General features: G+C 41.4%; 1 protein-coding gene across 1 annotated transcript; it reads left to right on the plus strand.

Moving 5' to 3' along the window:
* Positions 1-3,787: 3,787 nt before the first annotated feature.
* On the plus strand, positions 3,788-16,174 carry LOC146365052 (uncharacterized). The gene is made up of 9 exons (XM_084918188.1): positions 3,788-3,848; positions 5,775-6,125; positions 9,697-10,032; positions 10,860-10,937; positions 11,116-11,190; positions 11,505-11,603; positions 12,001-12,038; positions 12,119-12,262; positions 12,641-16,174. Exons 1-9 carry the CDS (start codon positions 3,809-3,811, stop codon positions 12,809-12,811), a joined length of 1,332 nt encoding a protein of 443 aa, XP_084774314.1. The 5' UTR covers positions 3,788-3,808; the 3' UTR covers positions 12,812-16,174.
* The last annotated feature ends 5,762 nt before the right edge of the window (positions 16,175-21,936 follow it).

Genomic DNA, 21,936 nt, shown 5'->3' on the forward strand with positions numbered 1-21,936 from the left:
AATCTGCAAATATTTCATTCACAACAGAACACAGAAAATATATCAAATATTTAAACTACGAAAAGGTAATTTCAAGAAAAAAGAGAAAGAACAAAGAATAAAAAAGGAAAATAAACCCAGGCCTGCTTTAGTAAGTTTCTTATTTTGCTTCTGCATTGTAGTGTTTAAAACTAATACTGTTTAATGTTTTATTACAGTTTTATTACAGTTTTATTACAGTTTCTAGTTAAATAACTCAAACACTGGTGATTGGTCAGAAAAAGCTCATTCAACAACTCACCGGACTCCAGCAGCTGTTTGCAGAGCCAGCTGTTCTGGTGGATATAAGGAAATAAGGAAACCAGGAGGAGCAGGTGAGGAAGAGGAGGAGCTGGTGCTCACTCTCGGATTTGGTGGATCAGCGGCTCTCCGTGCTTCCAAAATGTGTATCGACCTCTGACACACCGAGGCACATACTCACAAACTTCCATTTCCTCATGGAGCTAAAAACAAATTCATTGTTATGACAAAGTTACTCAGACCGTGTGTGTTTCTACAGGCCGTACACATAAAGTCATGCATGCTTTGGGTTTGATGTCAGGTATAAACACGCTCTCTGTGCACGTGCACAGACATGAGAGTAAGTAACTGTAACCATGGTTACAGGGCGCCGTTCTTTGTCCATCATGATTCCTAATAAACGATTTCAGGTCATTATTCCTATTCTGTGCTTGGAACCAGTTTCCGTCGTGAAAGTGAGGCAAATAGCTTCCAAGGCAACACCGTACATAATCCAAGCAGAACAAGCTGTCACACCACGTGCTCTGTCATATAACTGAGTGCATTTTCTTAATGCCAGGAGGGGGCGCCGTGGCTCACAAAACCCCCCAGAAGTTGACACAATATCATTGTGTCACTAAACATGTTGACATTTGGAATAAAGTAAGAATCATTCCTACTGCCCTTCTTATACAGCACAGACATCTCTGCAGTGGGTCAGAAACACCGTTCCAGTTCTGTCCTGCTGCTTTTACTTCGGCCTCGTCGTCACTGCCACAAAATGTCTCTCCAACCCGTCGTCTCTATTGTTTAGTCAAGTCAAGTCAAGTCAAGTCAACTTTATTTGTCAATTCTGCCACATGTACAGGACATACAGAGAATAGAAATTTCGTTACTCTCAAACCCTAGGTGAAATAGCAAATGAACATTTAAATATAAGAGAGTGATTAAAAAATGCAAATAAAATAATTAAAAATAAAAATTTAAATAAATAAGAAAGCTATGCAATATACAATATACAATATTCAAGTAAGGATAAATGACATTGAGTGTAAACCAGGCAGAGTAGTGCAAATAAGCAAATAGTGCAAATGGAGATTTAGTAATATACGGTAAGAGATGGTATAACAACAAAGTCTTATGAGATAATGGCAGTCCAATGCTCCACAAAGTGACTGGTAACTGGTGCAGGCCAGTGAGTGAAGTCAGAGAGTGTGTGTGTGTGAGTGTGTGTGACAGAGTTCAGTGAGACCGTGAAGGAGAAGAGGGGAGAGGGGGCAGAATCGGAAGGGAGTTAAGCTTCCTGACAGCCTGATGGATGAAGCTGTCCTTCAGTCTGCTGGTCCTGGCCTGGAGACTCCGCAGTCTCCTCCCTGACGGCAGCAGCTTGAAGAAGCTTTGCATCGGGTGCGTGGGATCAGCCGCTATGCAAAGGGCCTTTTTAGTGAGACGGGTGCTGTAAATGTCCTGGAGGGAAGGGAGAGAGACACCAATGATCCTCTCTGCAGCCCTCACTATGCGTTGGAGGGTTCTATGACAGGACGCATTGCAGGCTCCAAACCACACAGCGATGCAGCTCGACAGGATGCTCTCGATGGTGCCTCTGTAGAAAGTGTACATGATGGGGGCTGGTGCTCCTGCTCTTCTTAGTTTGCGGAGAAAGAAGAGACGCTGCTGTGATTTCTTGGCCAGTGCTGTGGTGTTGTGCGTCCAGGAGAGATCCTCTGTGATATGCACACCCAAGAACTTGGTGCTGCTCACTCTCTCCACAGACGCTCCGTCGATGGTCAGAGGAGCATGTTGGGTGTGCATTCTCCTGAAGTCCACGACAATCTCCTTCGTCTTCTCCACATTCAGAGAGAGATTGTTGTCAACACACCACGTGGCCAGGCGTCTCACCTCACTTCTGTAGTCGGTCTCATCCCTGTTGCTAATGAGACCCACCACCGTTGTGTCGTCCGCAAACTTGATGAAGAGGTTGGAGCTATATGATGGAGTGCAGTCATGGGTCAGCAGAGTGAAGAGGAGGGGGATCAGCACACATCCCTGCGGGGCCCCCGTGTTTAAAATGATGGTGCTGGATGTATTGCTGCTGACCCGTACTGCTTGAGGTCTTCCGGTGAGGAAATCCAACAGCCAGTTGCACAGTGAGATGTTGAGCCCCAGCTGGACCAGTTTTTGAGTGAGCTGTTGGGGGATTATAGTGTTAAATGCTGAACTGAAATCTATGAACAGCATTCGAACATATGAGTCTTTTTTGTCCAGGTGTGTGAGTGCTGAGTGGAGTGCAGTGGAGATGGCATCATCGGTTGAGCGGTTGGGCCGATACGCAAACTGGAAGGGATCCAGGGAGGGGGGCAGGACAGTCTTGATGTGTTGCATGACTAGTCGTTCGAAGCACTTCATCAGGATGGGAGTGAGTGCAACAGGACGGTAGTCATTAAAGCAGGAGGGAGATGACTTTTTTGGAACCGGAATGATTGTGGTGGCTTTAAAACATGTGGGGACGACAGCCTGGATGAGTGATATGTTGAAGATGTCTGTGAAGACATCAGTGAGTTCCACTGCACAGTCTCTCAGTACACGACCAGGAATGTTGTCAGGACCCGGAGCTTTACGTGCATTGATCCTGCTGAGGGATCTCCTCACGCTGTCCGGGGACAGAGTCATCACCTGGTCACCAGGAGGGGGTGGAGTCTTCTGTGCAGTGGTGCTGTTTTGGGCTTCAAAGCGAGCAAAGAAAGTATTCAGCTCGTTCAGCAGGGGGATAGTGCTATCACGGGTCTGTGGCGGGGGCTTGTAATCTGTGATGGTCTGAATGCCCCGCCACAGGCTCCGTGAGTCTCTGCTGTCTTTGAAGTGATGAGATATTTTCCTAGAGTACTGTCTCTTAGTTTAAGCTTTAAGTAAAACAGCAAACGTTTGGTTGTCATCTATTTTCTTTCACTCTCTCTCTATAATGCATGATGTGTATTATTATTGTATCCATAATATTATTGGCATTGTTACTTTTTCATTTTACATTTTTGTGTCATTTCCATTTTGTTTTGGAGTCCCACAGTTTGAACATCCTGTAGCAGCATTTGGTGACTTTTTACCTCTTATGCCATGAAATAGCTCATTAATATTTCGTTTTTCTGCAATCTGTTATTTATTAAATATGTAATAATCACCTTAAAACTTTGGTTTTAGGTAGTTTCTTGGCACATGGTGACTGCATTATTTTATTATCATAGCAGAAGGAGATGATGAGGCACCAAAAAAGGGGGACGGAGTTAATCCCAGTTTAAACAGCACCATTATGGCCCAGTAGATGCTGAAACTATGAGAGTGGGGATGGATACATTTCCGGTGAACATAATGTTGCACCTGACTCAAATTTATTTTAACAGGAAGTTGAGCTGTTGCAACTGTTTCAGACAAATGAGGAGTGTAGAGGTGCTGTGGTGTTTGGAGGAGGGACTCCTTCAGTTAGAGAAGTGAGGCGTCACAAGTTCCTGGTTTCCAGTGAAGAAGAAGAGAGGCAGCAGTAAACCATCAGAGCCTCATCATGAAAGTCCATCACACTCTGATCTGCTTCTTCTTCCTTTGTGAGTACATTCACTTTTTCTTTCTGTCACTCTCGTTCTTCAACATGTTTCTTTCTGTTGTTAAACATGATGATCAGAGTCAGCTATGAGTCACTTTCATGGACGCTTCTTCCATTCAAACTGCTTTTATTCATGATTTCATGGATGTGTTTGTGGCCAGTGTGGACAGAAGAAACCATCACAGTGAGACATTCATGGACATGTTGCTGCTCACTTTGGCTTTAGGATTCGTCCTTTCAAAGATGGTTTCCTACAAGTGTTTGTTACTTCCTCAGAATAAACTGGACAGTCAGTAAAATGTGGATGTGATACAGTACAATGGTGCAAACCTCTTCCTGTTCAGCCTCTTGGAGCAGAAAATAAAGAAAAATTGCAGAAGTTAAAAAGTGTGTGCAAATTCTAGTAGATTAAAGGACAGTAAAATGTTTTTTATCTCTCTGCAGTTTGAAGAGTTGAATGAAAGAGCCGTAACAGAACTCAATGTAGCTCTGGAAAAGAAAGAAATAAAAAGTAAATAGTGAAATAGAAGCATCACCCTGCATCCTCAGCTCTTAATATTTGTGATCATCAAGCTGGATTAAGCAGAGAGGTGATGATCAGTGAGCAGCTGTGTGGCTTCATGCTGAGAAAGAGCTCCACAGATGTGATGTTTGCTTTGAGTGTTGATGGAGAAGTTCAGAGAAGGTCAGAAGAAGCTTCACTGAGTCTTTATGGATCAGAGAAAGCAGATGATTGGCTGCTGAGGGAGGAGCTGTGGTACTGCATGAGGAAGTATGTGAGGCTGGTGCAGGTGGTGGTGAGGTATACGATAGGAGTGACAGATGGGTCGGAGGTGGGAAAACATCAGGGATCTGCTCTGGTACATTTCCAGGCATTCCAGAGCACCTTTCAACAAAGTGTGTTGAATGCCCAGCAGGCATGACAAATCTGCGACCTTTGACCCCTTTGATCATAAGTTTCTTTTTGACAAATTATGGAATTGGGCTGGTATCTCTGACACGGCTCTCAGAAGGTTTTCATCGTACTTACAGAATGATGAAAGGAGACAGAAACTTCTGAAGACAGCCTCTCCTGCATCAGTGAATGATATCGATTATTATATATATAATATTATATTATATCAATTATATCAACTATTATATTCATTTATCTGCTAAGAACTTCAGATTTTTGACCAATATTTGAAATTTGAGCATCACATCTCAAAGCTCATCTAGTTTTGTTTCTTTCATTTAAGAGTTTTTGGAAAATCGAACCTCTTTCATTTGGAATTTTTCACACTTTATTTTCTCCTGCCTTGATTTTTGAAACTCACTGACTCACATCTCTCCACAGCTCGTCTTCAGTTAGTCGAGACTGCAGCGGCAGCTCAACACAGATCACCTCTATTCCTGTTTTCCCTGAACGGCTTCCAGTTATATTCAGAATTCACTTCATATTTTTTGTATAAGATACAAAGCCATACATGGTTAGCCATGTAACCAAGACAAAAGAGTCAAAAACTTGTTAGCATTAGTCCCACTAGCTTAATGCTAACATACAATGGAAATTCCCATAGACAGGCTAAGTCAGTTTGTGCGCTGCTGCTAATGTAATCAGATGCCACTGACCAGATACTGTTTTTGCCACAGAAACAGGAGCAGGCCCACCTCCTCCTCTTAGTGGGACGGTGGAGCTGCTGCACTACAGCACCAGAAATCTGTCCTGAGAACCCACAGCATGCATGACAACATAATAAGTCATCACTGAGAATGACCTGCATAACAACAAAAAAATATATATTTGATTATGAGTAAAATAAAAAGCGATTTATTGGAAAGGAGTCCCATTACTGACACTAAAGTCTCAGTGTGACTCTGTGTCTGTGTGTAAATGTTAAAATGCAGCTTAGTACAAATAATCACTGTTAATGGTTCATGTTTCCAGCAGCTCTGCAGGACGGACACACAAAGGTCACCAGTGCACAGAAGCATTTTTATGGACTCGCTGGACAAAGCATCACGATTGAGTGCTACTTTTCTTCTTCTAAGAAGTGGAAGATCTTCTGCAAAGAAAAATGTGAAGAAGGAAATATTTTAATTGAAACACAGCTCAACAGTGATCATCATGACAGATACAGCACTGAATATAAATATAAATATGATTATGAATATAAATATATTTTGTCTGTAAGCATCAGAAGGCTCATCAAGTCTGACTCTGGACGGTACACCTGTGGTCTGGGACAATATCCATCTTCATACCAGTTCACACATTTTGGAATTGTTGTTGCTGAAGGTGAGTTTCAACTTTTTTTGGAGTTTTGAATAAAATTTTCAGTATTTCTGCCTTTTGAGCAGATTTTTTTTGGTATATGAATTATTTATTGACTTAATGAAATATTATTAGGTCCCACATACTTTTAAATCTGGAAACTGCAGAACTGCAAATCTCAATATAGGAAGTATCTGATAAGGCAAACAAAATAAGACAGGAGACAATTTCAGGCACAAAGGAAAACTAACATACAAAATACCACAGGAACATTTAACACACAGCTGAAACACACAGCTTCATTTAGACACGGGTACAAAGGGCTACATTCAGAGTGTCCACACGTTCACTGACCCACACACAGCGCAACATCAGCGTTCACTACAGAGCAAAGTCAGAGAGCGGTTCCTGGGATGATGTGGAGTGTGAGAAATGAGGATCTAAAATACAGAACACACAAAAGTGAGCTATTAATTTGACTGATCAAAGTCCAAGAATGAAAATGACGAGACTCTAACTAGAAACAGAGAAACAGGGAAAATAGTACAATGCAACAAGAGGTGCAAACTTAGGACACTTACAGAGGTGATGGGAAGTGAAAGAACAGCTAAATATGGAAACAGACATGTGACTAAACTAAGCTCAGAGGAAAGATTGAGAAGGAAAACACAGCAAACATCAAGTAAATACACAACATGAAAACATAGAAAATCCGAACTAAGAATCAGAGAATATTTAAAAATAAACTGAACTTAAAAGTCCAACAGCACAAAACTGAGTCAAAGACCCAGAACCATGCCAGCTGATCCATATCACCAACATATTTATAGGTTAGACTGAACACCAAAGCTGTCAGCCTGGTTTATGGAGGAGTATTGGTAATAGAGGACCCGAGCTTGAAGTATAGACCGCCCGCAAGGGCGAGTGGGGAAATATATTTATTTTATCTATAAATAAATTCTATGTAAGAAAATATAATATTGTTAATAGACTTTTCCTGTCATCTAAAGCACACACAGATAGTATATATTGATCATTTGTCTTTTTAACAGAACTGCTGGATAGAAACAAAGCTCCTTCTCAGAGGAAACTCTTAGCTTAGATCACTAACTGTTGCATGCTCCTTTCCTCATGTTGGAGTCACAAAGTTATTCTGCAGAGGAGAATGTGAAAAGGACAAGATTCTTATTCAGTCAGATGATATCAGAGCTCACAGTGACAGGTACAGCATGGATTATGAAGAACAATCTCTTACAAGAGTTCTGTATGTGAGCATCAAACAGCTAATCAAGTCTGATAGTGGACGATACAGATGTGGTTTGAGCAAATCTTCAACATCTTCATACAGAGAGTTTGACGTGATTGTTGCAGAAGGTGAGTTTCTGTTAAAATTGTGGAATTGTGCAACACAAATTTCAGTTTTCACAGACAACTGATGATTTAAAAAAACCTGATATTTTGTGTTTCGTCTCCACTAATAAGTTGGACAGGTCCAGTGATAAGTCATTGAAAAAATAATAAATAAAATCAAATTAAACAGCATGTGTCTTATCCTTTAAAGGGTATTCATGTGATTAAGAATTAACCTGATAGAAATACATTTTTAGCTGCTTTCAGGGCTGGCGATGCGTTTTTCCTGAACAACAAAGCAAATATCAGGATGTATTCTTCTAATAATCATTACTTCTATGTTTTAGACAGCGTCTAAATCCCCCTGTACCAAATCCTGACCTGGAGAAATGAAAATATTCACTGTTTCAAATCTAAGTGTCATAAGTTGAATGTTTGTGGAAATTCACCAAGCTTCAGGTTCATATCTCTCACACTTTTTTAATATGTGGTCAAAAATGTGAGGACTACATATTTTTTAAATTTAATCCAAAACAGCCAGGAGAATTAAAAGGTTTTATTTTATATAATCAGAAGCACTGACAACTGTTAACCACCTGCTCTAACTATTCACTCAAATGACAATTGTGAAAACTTTCTTTCTTGCTTTGTTAATAAGACCCATGATATAAATATTCCTCCTTAGAGAGCGTTGCACCAAACTCTTAAAAAGCTCTCAATGTTTTGGTTTGATAAAATGAAACCATCCTTTTGCACACTTGACTTTTTACCAACCTCGCTGCTCAAAAGTTCTTTCACAGCGTTGGACCATTTGGTCTTTGATAATTCCTTGATCTCTGACTGTGTCCCTACATATTTTAAACAGGCTGTTATTCATGTTCTTTTATAAAAGCCCAACACTGACCCCTCCCTCCTTGAGAATTTTAGGCCAATTTCAAAACTGCCTTTTTAAAAAAAATATATATATATATATATATATATATATAAAAGTGGTGACCAACCAGCTTACAGAAGTTTTACTCCCAACATGAAATAAATTTCATTCCTGAATTCACCAGATGCACTCCACTGAAACAGCTCTCCTTAGAGTCTCAAATGATATTTTAACACGTGGAGATATAAGTTACTATTTAGTCCTTGTACTTTTGGATCTGTGTGCTGCCTCAGGCACAGCTGATCATAGAATACTGACTGAGAGACGTAGCGCATGCATGGGCATTTCTGGGTCAGCTCTTGACTGGTTATCTTCCTGTATCTCTCACAGGAGGTTTTTGGTTGCGGTTGCTAATTTTGTGTCCTCCTCTGCTACCTTACCTTGTGGTCTGCTGCAGAGTTGGTCATTAGAGCACTGAGGGCTCACTTGTGGTTCTTTGAGTATTTAAAAGTAAAATGGGAGGCAGAGGTGCCTGTTAGACAAGCCTTTAGAAAAAGATTTATTCAGTTGGAGGTTACATTTTTGCTTTTATAAAAACTCGATTTAATTCACCGACTTTGTTGTAAAATAAATGTAATTAAAACAAAAACTGAAGCGCATGAAAAATTCAGCTAAAGAAAATGTTTATGTTTGAAATGTGAATGAAACCCTGCTGGATGTTAACTCCTCTCTGGTTCATGATGGGGTGGCTGTGGCTCAGGAACAGATCATCTACTAATCAGAAGGTTGGTGGTGCAATCATGCCAGTCTGCATATCACATACCTTTTGGCAAGGCACTAACCACAAGATGCTCCATCAGAGTATGAACGTGTGTGAATGTTAGATAGAAAGCATCATAGAAAAAAGAGCTGGTGTGAATGTGAATGAGAAAAGTTGTATAAAGTAAAAAAGTGCCACATTTACAAAAGTGCTCCTCCTGTTATAGAAACAGCAGAATCTTCTTACCAAGCTCAAACACTAAATCATATAAGAGCAGGATGTCAATGAGTTTTCACAGCAGCACAAATAAATCGCTGTTTCATGAACCATCTGTGAGGCACAGTCTGCTGTAGCTAATATTCTAGCTCACCACACGGCACGCTCAGAAACACGGGCAGCTCTCATTTCCTCAGCTCTGGTTAATCAGACCTCCAGCAGTACTCACACTCACATACTGACGGTTTAGGATGGAGGTCTTTGACTGTTCCAGTCACTGACTGGTTGAACTGGGCAGCTCCCAGTGTAACTGTGGGTGAAGCTGGAGTTATTGTGATCAGACTGCATCATCTTCAGCACAGATAGTAATTATTGATCGTTTGTCTCTTTAACAGCACTGCTGGATGGAAACAATCCTGCTCAGCTGAAACACTTCAATAAAGAAACTGGAAGCTCTCTCACAGTCGGATGTTCCTTTAAACACTCTGAAAGGAGGAAGTACTTCTGCAGGGGAGAATGTGGAAGAGATGGGATTTTAATTGAGACTCAGGGTGCCAGAGCTCAAAGAGACAGATACAGCGCTGAATATGAAGAAGAATCTGGTGCAAGTGGTATTCTGTATGTGACCATTAAACAGCTGAGGGAGTCTGACTCAGGACGGTACAGATGTTACCTGGACACATTCTATAGTACTGATCCATACAGAGAGTTTGAGATTACTGTCACAGAAGGTGAGTTTCTATACAAATTCATTCATGAATCTGGAGAATTAAAGGAAATTTGTATTTGTCTCTGACAGCTGCTAACGTTTGGCTTCCTTTTGTCTTTTCATGATGTTTATGTGTCAATTCAATTCAATTCAATTCAATTTTATTTATATAGCGCCAAATCACAACAAAAGTCGCCTCAAGGCGCTTCATAGATACAGAGAAAAACCCAACAATCATATGACCCCCTATGAGCAGCACTTTGGCGACAGTGGGAAGGAAAAACTCCCTTTTAACAGGAAGAAACCTCCGGCAGAACCAGGCTCAGGGAGGGGCGGCCATCTGCTGCGACCGGTTGGGGTGAGAGAAGGAAGACAGGATAAAAGACGTGCTGTGGAAGAGAGACAGAGGTTAATAACAGATATGATTCAATGCAGAGAGGTCTATTAATACATAGTGAGTGAGAAAGGTGACTGGAAAGGAAAAACTCAATGCATCATGGGAATCCCCCGGCAGCCTACGTCTATTGCAGCATAACTAAGGGAGGATTCAGGGTCACCTGGTGCAGCCCTAACTATATGCTTTAGCAAAAAGGAAAGTTTTAAGCCTAATCTTAAAAGTAGAGATAGTTTCTGTCTCCCGAATCCAAACTGGAAGCTGGTTCCACAGAAGAGGGGCCTGAAAACTGAAGGCTCTGCCTCCCATTCTACTTTTAAATACTCTAGGAACAACAAGTAGGCCTGCAGAGCGAGAGCGAAGTGCTCTAATAGGGTGTCAAATTGTTGCTATGTGTTGTTTTCTGTTGTTCGCCTCAAACACCTGAAAAAACACATATGGCTGAACTTCTTTAGCAGTCCTCACATCAGCCTCCACGCCTCCATCAACTTTCACTGGAACCACTGAGCAGTCTGAGAGGACAGCATCTACAGGTGCGTCCATCCACTGGGTTTGAGAGACGGAAGTCTCACTTAAAGCTTTCTGATGTTTCCTGTCTTTAAGTACAAATTTATATGCTTTAGTTGAAAAATACCACTGCAGTGTGTACAGAAAGTAAATCATGCCACAATATCTCCACCTTAAAGACATTATGTGATTTTTTTTAACCAGTCCTCCCATCAGCCTCCGCGCCTCCATCAACTTTCACTGGAACCACTGAGCAGTCTGAGAGGACAGCATCTACAGGTGCGTCCATCCACTGGGTTTGAGAGACGGAAGATTTTATAGAAGTCCATACTTTAAGTGAATTTGTATCATTTGTATAATTTTGCTGTTATCTGCCACTAGGAACCAATCAGCAGTGAGTATGTCATGTAGACATGGTTTTATGCTCATAAAGCATCACAGTCTGACCAAATTCTCCATGGAAGAAACTTGCATACAACTATACTGTACATGTGCACTCAGCTACCTTTACAGCCCACGTGAAGGGCTGGTACTCACACTCATCAGGAGGTGTTTGTCTAAAATAACTTGTTGTTCTTGTCAAACTGCTGCAGATGTGGTGCCGTTTGTGGGTCTGACTCTAGCTCTCATCATCATCCTGTTATCAGTGTCAGTGCTGATATTCTGCAAGAACAGATCCTCTAAACCAAAGGGTGAGACAGCAGGAAGCACACTGACAGACACACTCATCAAACTTCCTGTTTTCACAGAAAAGTGAACATTTTGTCAGACGTCTCTTTGCATGTTGTAAGCTGTGTTCGAATCCTCCATCTGGCCTTCCTGTGCAGAGTTTGCAAGTTATCCCTCCAACAGGCTGACGACCTGTGCAAGGTGCACCACGCCTCCACCCTGTGGTAGCAGGGATACACTCTGGGCCCTCTGCAAACCTGAATTGGACAAACTGATGGATGGAGTTTGAATATTCGGTTGAATTACAGTCTCTGATCATTCGTGTGAGCATGAATGTGGGCATGAGTGGTTTTCTGTCTCTCTGTGTGACGGACTGAGTACCTAACTGCAGTATAAACACTGTACTGATGTGTTTTTCAGATCCTCCTGTGGGAACTGAAGACGATGCAGTCACAGAGGTGAGGCTGAAGGACTTGTAGACTCAGCACCGATGTTTGTGACACCAGCTGATATTAGATTCCCTCTGCTTCTCCTGTAGACCAACACAGTGTATGAGAACATCCGAGCAGAGGGCAGACACAGCAGATCTCCTCCTGACTCTCATGCCAAATACACCAAACAGTCCGGAGTTGAAACCAATGATGACCACAGCTTGGTCACTGCAGCCACTTCTCAGCACAAAGTAAGAAAACACTTTCTGTATTCACGGAACAAACAGTTGTATCTGAGAAAAGATTCACATTTCTTGTGATAAATATGAAGACACACAATATCATCAGTGTCACGTTGAAAAGCACAAACTAAGTTTAAAGAATCCAGATCGTTATTTCAGATCAATAACCTGATGGGGGGATGCTGGATGCTGTAACCAGGTCTTGGATCAAAGGTCCGATCATGTGACCTCTAACAACACAGCACACAGAGGAGCTGATATTCTGATATTTGTGGCACCTGCTTCCACACTACAGTGAACACAAAGTGTTGGACTACTTTGTGAAAATGGTCTCAGATCAATTTAAAACATTACCTGTAATAAACTATTTTATTTTATTTTTTTCAGACTGAAGACGACTCGAGCAAACTCACCTACTCCGTGGTGACTTTTTCCAAGAAGAGCAGTGACTCTGCCAACAGCACGTCCCGCAGTAACACCAGTGAAGTTATCTACTCCGAGCCTCGGGTTAACGCGAGCCACTCCGGAGGTGATCCGTTGTACTCTACTATAGCCTAGCTTTAGCTCCTGTGCTGGTGGCACAGTTTATTTCTCACAGTGTTCAAAATGAAGCAGCGCTTCCATCAAAATCTGAAGATTCATCCTTCCATCCATTTTCTTATCTGGAGCCTTGTCACAGGGGCCCAGACCCAGAGAAACCCAGACCTCCCTCTCCCCAGCCACCTCCTCCACCTTATCCGGGGGAACACCAACTTGTTCTCAGGCCAGCTGAGAGAGATAATCTCTCCAACGTGTCCTGGGTCTGCCCCGGGGCCTCCTCCCAGTGGGACATGCCCAGAACACCTCACCCAGGAGGCGCCCGAAGGAATCCTTACCCTCCTTTCAATGTGGAGCCCGTCCTGGATGGCAAACTCCTCGCCCCATCTCTAAAGGAGAGGCCAGCCACCCTTTGGAGGAAGCACATTTCCGCCGCTTGTATCCATGATCTCATTTTCTGAGGTGAGGGTAGGGACATAGACCAACCGGTAAACTAAGATCTTTGCTTTTACACTCAGCTCTCTCTTCACTGCAGCCGCAGCACCGATCCATCTCCCCTTACTCGCGAACAAGACACGAGATACTTAAACTCCTCCACCTAAGACTGTAAAATCTAAGATTCGTTTTTCTTTTATGTTACAATTTGATGTAATTTGTCTTTAGGTTATTGTTACAGTCATTTCAATTAAGATCAGAGGTGGTAAGGTGGAGAATAAGCTAATAATGCTTAACTAGTAACTGCTTAACCTACGTTTTTAAAGAATTATACACAAACAAAAGAAAGTCAGAAAGTGGTAACAAGATATTAATACACACCTCACCCGGTGTGGAGCCTCCAAATCCACACTCATCCATCGGATTGGCAGATGAAGCGTGACTCATCTCTATAATGAACACGCCTCCACTGCTCTAGATCAGACAGCAGCCTTACACACTGCATCTCTAGAAGCCTTTGAACTCTCCCTTTGTGAGAGCTTACACAAGGTGTCATCTCAGGGAAACAAGATGCTCTGCAGTTTTTATCACTACATCAGTACAGTATCAGCACAACACCTTTTACACCTCAGCTGTTTGCTGCATTAGTCAGAGTTCCTACAAGCACATGGATCCACATGGGTCTGCTAAAAGCTGTTATAGAACAGTTTACAGCAAAGGATGCTGACTCACTAGGAAGAAGGAAGAAAAAAAGAAGAAGCAGTGTGTTCAGAGTGTGTTGTGCACTCTTGGACTTTTTATTTTTCACGTGATTAAGTGAAACAAAGGAAAGGATGTTTGCATGACGATGATATAGAATTACTTGCCAGGGCCGTGAAGGGGCGGGTGCTCAAAGTTAAAAAAGGGGCACATAGAACCAGGCTGAAGAACCTAATATGGAATCACATCAAACTATATCACTGTCATCAGGTGGGGACAATGCAGAGCAAATATAGAGTTTGTTTTACCTGATGGGTACAATGTTGCTGCTGATAGAGCTGGAGGGCGGGGCTGAGCTGATCTGAGGCTGTGGTGACAATGCTTGGAATCATAAGGCAACAGATTAAAAACACTGTGGGAAATAAACTGAAATCAGAATAATAGTAGGGCAAAAGAAAGGGATGGTGACGGTAGGGTAAGAATGTAACAAAAACATCTATACACATAAATAACACACACACACACACACACACACACACATGCACATACAGTGACATTTTATACCTTCTCCAGAATACTGGATATACTTTGGAATCCTTCCCTTATTATTTATTCCTAGTGCTATTATAATAAAGTTATGAGAATTTAAAAAAATATAAAGTAGTAAATATAAAATAATGTATTGATGAGGATTCAGTCTGTTTAACTATCCACTCTGTGCAGGCAGAAAGTTTATTTCATGTTTAAACTGCAGAGTTGCAATAATGTTACTGCTTTAAAGTCAGCATTCTGTCATATTTGAAAATTTAAATCTAAATTATTCTGTTTCTTAATGTATTTTCTTTAAAATACAGTGTGTGTGTGTGTGTGTGTGTGTGTGTGTGTGTGTGTGTGTGTGTGTGTGTGTGTGTGTGTGTGTGTGTGTGTGTTTAAATATCACAACTATAATAATCCATAATTATGTGGATATGCATATCAGAAAGCCCTGTAACTTTCTTTAAAACTAAACGGTGGACGGAGCTGCAGACGCATGACAGCCTTACCCAGTTAGCTAGCTGCTAAAAGGACAGGTAATGTTTGTCATGCTGTTGCACACACAGCACGCTCCTTTGTTTCAGTTCGTCAGTTGCCACAAGACAACTGACCATCATGTGCATCATAACCTAAGACTGCTGGGTGATGTGGACAAGAGATATTTTATTTTGTATTCTTATGGTGACGATTTATAATCAGAACTATCATTGATCAATCATTCATCATTGTCGAACCAGTTGACAGAATAATCTCTGAATTATATCTATGGTAATCTGAGCAAAAATATTAATGTATGTATATTATCATCACTTTAATTAGTCTATTGTTGTTCTCTATCGTTCTTTCTATCTGCTTAAGCTGTTGCAAATGGTATCCATATCATTTTATTCACCCCTCTCGAAGCTGTGGGTCCAGTAGGGCCTTCTACATTCACCTACACACATATTCAGGCCTACACCAACATGCACATAGAGAGTCATGGAAAGTACGCACGTTCACTCCCGCACGTACTAAGAACAGGGAGGTCGTCTCAGGACAGTCTCTGGGTTGGACCCACAGTCTCACAAAATTGCACAACATATCACAAACTTGTTTGTCTCTAAAGTAGTATCGGATGTCTATATAAGGAGAACTTTGGAACTGTTATCATTTCCAGTAAGATCTAGCTGTGATGTCATCAGGGTAATATAAGGATGGGGAGCGGTCTGCTCGAAGAAGATTGTAGGGTTGCTGTTGCAAGTTTCTTCTCACACTGTACTGTGTGTTTTAATAAAATAATTTGTGTTGACCCACTATGGACTTCCAGTCGTATGTCTCTTCCTCAAAAATTTGAACCACGACAGTGACTACAGTGTACGCTGTACATCATGCTTCATCGTTTTGCTGCATCAGTCTGCCTCTCTGAGTTAATTTGTGTTTAAGGGTTAGGGTTATGATAACATGCATGAACTGTATCTTTCTTCGACCTCGTGTCTCTATTGTTGTTTAAGACGTGTTTTTAGGGACTTAAATGATTAAACAATTTCTAAACAATGATATCGTTTGTAGTTTGGAGGCTAAACAGGCCAAATACACCGAATATGTTTTCAGTGGTAGTCGAGCATCACTTCAGTGAGTATGTAACAGAAAGAGGAAGCAGCTGCTGGTTCTCTAAATCTATTTGACACAACATTCAGTGAAGTGATTAAAAAGAGGAAGTAAGAACTAGTTACCATAAACAAGCAGTCACAAATGGGTGGACCTCCTTTACTTCAAGAAGGACTCGGGTTTTCTGTCTTTGTGGGGTTGTTTTAACCTTTTCATTTGTATCATGAGTAACCTTTGCAGCATTTTTTATTTGCATTTGGTCACACTCCATTTTTATTTATCCACTGTCTGCCTGATGATGCTTGTTTGAGTTGTTTCTGCTCTAATCTGAGTCCCTTAAGAATATTTTCAAAAACAAAACATGAAGAAGAAACTGCACAGGTGCAGAAGTTCACGTTGCAATACGAGGAAGTCAAAATCGTATGCAGGTTTATGTTTTTACAGCACTTTGAATAGAATAGAATAATCCTTTAATTGTCCCACAAGGGGAAATTTGGTTGTAACAGCAGTCAAAAAGACACATATACAAACAAACAGGACACAGAACAGAAACATACACAATTTTTCTTACATATTTACATTAAGGACAGTGGTTACTATAAACAGAGTACTGTACAGTTATTCAATTCAATAAAAATAACTACAGATAAGGGGCAAACCAGGTTGTAGTGCGAATCGGTTGATTAAAACAGTTTAAAACAGATTTGAACAGTTAAGTGTAATTCAGATTGCAAACATAATATTTTAGTTTAAGTGTTTTTTACAAAGTTATTAATAATTAAGAAGAACAGATTTAATGACAGTGCCATACAGGAACTAATGTACCATGGAAGTACACCTACCCACACCTACTTTAATATATACTTGTAATATATAATATACTTAGCAAACAGGCACTTGGATTATATTTTATAACAGTTCCCAGATATGTACCCATGTTTCGCTGCTCGACCCACAGCGCTGAAGTTCCTTGGATCTGACCATCACCTCTCTGCCTGCTGATGCCATCACTGGAAACCTGTGATGTGAGATGTAAACTGGGTTGTTTGAGTCTCTTCTGGCCTGAGCTTATTTGATGTTCTGCTTCTCTCACCTGTGTTTTTGTTTTTTGTTTTTTGAACACATTATAAATTTCATGGAAGTCTGTAGTTTACAAAAAAATAACCTCATCCTAATCCAAATATAACCAGCTGCTCCAATTAAAAATATTTGTGGTATTGGAGGGGGAAGAGGAGACTTTAAACACATCCAAGGTGAGACTGACGTGACCTTGTTGGTTTTGCAATATGATTCAGGTCTTAGTTGTTGTATTCCTGACTAGGATAGAAGAAGGGCAGCAGACAGCAGATAGAATTCCAGAGGGAAAGTGAGCACTTCAGGTGAGTCGCAGGTAAGTTCTGCAACCTGAGTCAAACAGCCACAGTCAGTAAGTTAAACTCCTTGTAGAGATGCAGGTTAGAGAAGTTGGGAATATCTGACAGGCTTCAGCCAACGAACTGAGCAAACAAGAACAGACAGACACGAACAAAATACGCAGTTAGAAAGGAGGCGTGTTTACCACCATCATAGAGACAGCAGCAGAACCAGCCGGTCCTTAAATACCAAGAAATCATTCAACAATGCACAGCAGGCATAGAAGACCCGAGAAAAGACTCCACCTACAGGTCGACCTGCAAGGACACACCAGCCACATCTCCACCCGAGAGCAACAGCAACAGGAAAAAACCCACAGGCTGTGGGCACCGTAATAAATCATTATCCACAACCTGAATCTGGACGTTCAGCTTCCTGTTATTGATATTCCCACACAGGAGGCTCATGACAGAAAACCACAAAGTTTAACATGAGAATGTGAAGATATCGTCTTCCAGTTTCTTCTTTTTTAAGATGTGGCCAAAGAAAAACCTAATCGTAACCCTCAGTGGTTCGCCAGTGACCTGATGGATGTCAAAGGTTAACTGCGTGCTGCCAGACAAAAGTAAAAAAAGAAGAAGTATTTATTTCTCCTCTTTCAAGACAAAAGAAAAGAGGAACCAGACAATGTGCATTTTCAGTTGCATCACAAACCACAAGTTTCTGTGTGACTTTACCGAAGACCATGAGAGGAAGAAACGGGGAAGCGAGACAAAGAAAGGCTTTAAAAAGTTTCAGTATTAATTTAAATGTTGAATATCAGCATTTTTGAAAGGCTGCTTTGATAAAGTTAGGACATATATGTATAAATATCCTAGTTCAGTCTATTCTTGTGTATATAAGATTACAGAGATTATTATAATCCTCATCATCATCACCATCATCTTCGTAATCTGTAATAATAAGAAGAAGAAGATGCAGTTCCTCTAATGTCCACTAGAGGCTCCAGCAGCGGAAACAAACCTGTTTCCCTCCATTACAAAGGGCTTCGTGTGAGCATCAGTACAGGGTGAGCAGGCTGACACAAACACAATCTCACATCCACACATGCAGCCAGTTTAGAATAACCAGTTATAAAAACAAAGACATGCTGCGATGTTCTGAACATCTCTACTCGGGGGTAGTGGAGATATTGAACAAAGGATGATGAAGATGGAAAAGAGGAAGACCACAGAGGAGGAGGATGGATAGTGAGCAGGGTGGTGTGACAGAGGAGGATGCTGGATGGAGGCTGATGATTCTCTGTGGCTACATCAGTGTGATGTGCTGCCCCGAAAAGAAAACACACTTTAGAAAGTTGATGAGATTTTTACAACAGAAGATGTTTTTACTGTATTTCTAAGAAAGTTGTTTGCTCTCACTCCGAGGTGTACTATAATGACGATCTGTCAAGTCCCTCGGTGTTCCTGAGGAACACGAAAGGTGATCGTCTGCGTTCTTACGCTCCGCGCTGGGTTATGGATGAAATCCAGTAGAATGACGCTGGTCATCCGTTTTAAACTTCTTTTATTGATTTTTAAATCTTTAAATGGTTTGGCACCCGTTTATTTGTTTGATTTGTTGAAGCCTCGTGTTCCCACTCGTTCCCTCCAGTCAGCTGAGCAACTGCTGCTTTCAGTCCCTAAGTCACGGCTGACACTCAGAGGAGGCCGGGCGTCCTCTGCTGTGGCCCCGTTGCTTTGGAACAATCTTCCTCTTCATATTAGTCAGACTACATCAGTAGTTTCTAAGTCCAGATTAAAAAAACTATTTTTATTCTCTGGCTTTTAACTCTGTGAGTGACTGACAGTTTTTATTTATTCCTTTTTATCAATTTTATTGTTTTAATCAGTTCTTATATTATTATTATTTATAGTTGTATTGTTCAGCACTTTGGTCTACCAGGTGTGTTTTTAAAGTGCTATATAAATGATGATGATGATGATGATGATGATGATGATGATCAGTGTCTATGGAGCTGGCACATCTGGAAATTTGATCGGCAGCTCTGAACACCACATCCAGAACATCCTGGATTTTGCTGAGAAGGTGAGAGATGTCATTATGGAGGCAGATGAAACCACGGTCTCGTACCACGTTACATCTCTCTTCACTTGCGTCCCAGTCACTGAAGCGTTGGCAGACGTTCATAAGAGTTTACAGGATGACACCAACCTCAGCAGCAGGACCACTCTCAGCATCCACCAAGTGTGTTTGAACTGTGTCTTCATTCCACCTACTTCACATACAAGGGCAGTGATGGGAATAACGGCGTGACATTTTTCAGTAACGAGTAATCTAACTAATTACTATTCCTATCGTTACAACGCCGTTACAGTTACTAACAAGGAAACGCGATCCGTTACTATTTTTCAACAATCAGACGGTTGAAGCTGTGTTCAGGTTACCGCATCTTATATCAGCTGCAGGAAGTAGCTGTAAGTAATCCGGGCGCTACAGCTTTAAGCAGCTGCGCTCCCGCGGACGCTGATCACGAGCGCTGTCTAGCACAACACCTGGAGCTCAGGGGGCAAAACAATGGCATGAGTGCTGCTGTTTGACTGAGGAAGAATAAAGTAGTCGTGGTAAGACAATCACATGACCACTTACAGACAAAGCAACAAGGTGACATATACCAGTTTATAAACTGTGTGGCCACGTAAAACCAGAGTCATGATAAACAAGATATACGCCTGTTTTTCCTCAATAGTTTCGTCACGTCTGTCTAAGGACAGCGCAGCGAGACTCTCTGCTTATGAGCAAAACAAACAAACAAACAAAACAGCCCTTTCGTTGTGGTGGAAAATTGTACCATGTCGACCAAATTTGGTTGTTTAGGAAGAGGAGGAAGATTTAGGAGTGACGGCGAGACAGCAGAAAAAGAGAGAGAGAGCGAGTTTTGAGATGTGAGAGATTTGTGACGTTTAGCGTGTTTGGAGTGTGTAGTTAATGTGTTGTCTTGTGTAGTTAGTGTGTAGTGTTGTGGATAGTTTGGTGTTGTGTGTCAGAACAATGAGGCGACTGCTGTCTCCAGGTAGAAACAGCAGTGACACACCTGCTGCTGTCAGACCTGCAGGTATCAGGCTGTGATGTTTCCTTTATAGTGGACAGAAATTATGTTTTTGGAGTGGCACAAATAATTTGTGGCATCTTATTGAAGAACAGCTGATTGTTCTGTAAATAGTTTGAAATGGTTATTTAAAAAATCAAGGTCAAAGGTAAATGGATGCAAATAACTTTGTTGTTCGCAAAGCTTGTGCGTATGATTTTAAAATTGACCATTTATATTTGCATTTAAAGTTATGAAATATGATTCATTAAACATGTTTGTGGTTGTTACAGTAAAAAATGTGTTTTTTGTCTGATTTTAGATCAATTGTGTTAATACAGTAGTCAAAATGAAAACATGACTGTAGATTCAGACACGTGAGGTTGTGCTGAAAAGGATGAGACCAAACAAGGCAAAGTAAATAGTTTTTAAAGGTGAAATGTGGAGGAAACATCAAAAGTAGTTAAAAATGGCCGATTCTACCCTGGACCTCAGAGGGATAAACGTTTTTTTTAAAGTAACGCAATAGTTACTTTTCAAATAATTAATTACTTTTAGAATATTGTAACTCAGTTACTAACTCAGTTACTTTTTTGAAGAAGTAACTAGTAACTATAATTAATTACTTTTTCAAAGTAACTCGGCCAACACTGTACAAGGGTCAGTTCTACAGGCAGAAACATGGGTGTGCCATGGGCTCCCCACTTTCACCCACCGTGGCCAATTTGTACTTGGAGGAAGTGGAAAAGAGGGCTTTGCTATCCTACCCTGGAACACCACCAAGCCATTGGTTCAGGTATGTGGATGACACCTGGCTGAAAATCAAATCTCAGGACATTCCACATTTCACGGATCACATTAACTCGGTGGACCGACACATGAAATTCACCAGGGAGGATATGAAAAGTGGCAGGTTAGCCTTCTTAGACTGTGAGATTTCCATCAGTAGTGGGGGACATCTAAAAGCTGACGTGTACCGTAAACCTACACATACAGATCAGTATCTAAGGTTTGACTCTCATCATCCACTGGAGCACAAACTGGGCGTCATCAGGACGCTACAACACAGAGCGAACACCATCCCCACTGACACAGCAGCCAGGGAGGCAGAAGAACATCAAAAAGGCCCTGAGTGAATGTGGTTATCCCAGCTGGACTTTTGTCAAAGTGGGAAAGGCTCCTAAAGAAAGCTCCAGCAGATCCAGGAGAGGACAATTGCTGCCCAGGCGAAAACCTGTAGTGATCCCGTACGTGTCAGGAGTATCGGAGCAGTTGAGACGCATTTTTTCTAAACACCGGGTCTCTGTGGCTTTTAAACCCCAAAACACACTGCGCCAAAAACTGGTCCACCCCAAGGATCGGGTCCCCCGACACAAACAGAGTAACAGAGTGTACGCTGTTAAGGGCCAGGATTTATACATCGGGTGCAACTGAGGGGTAGCATTAGCTA

Source organism: Perissodus microlepis, chromosome 20 (assembly GCF_051167445.1).
Source record: "Perissodus microlepis isolate ML-2025 ecotype Zambia chromosome 20, ASM5116744v1, whole genome shotgun sequence".
In the NCBI taxonomy this organism is placed as follows: Eukaryota; Metazoa; Chordata; class Actinopteri; order Cichliformes; family Cichlidae; genus Perissodus; species Perissodus microlepis.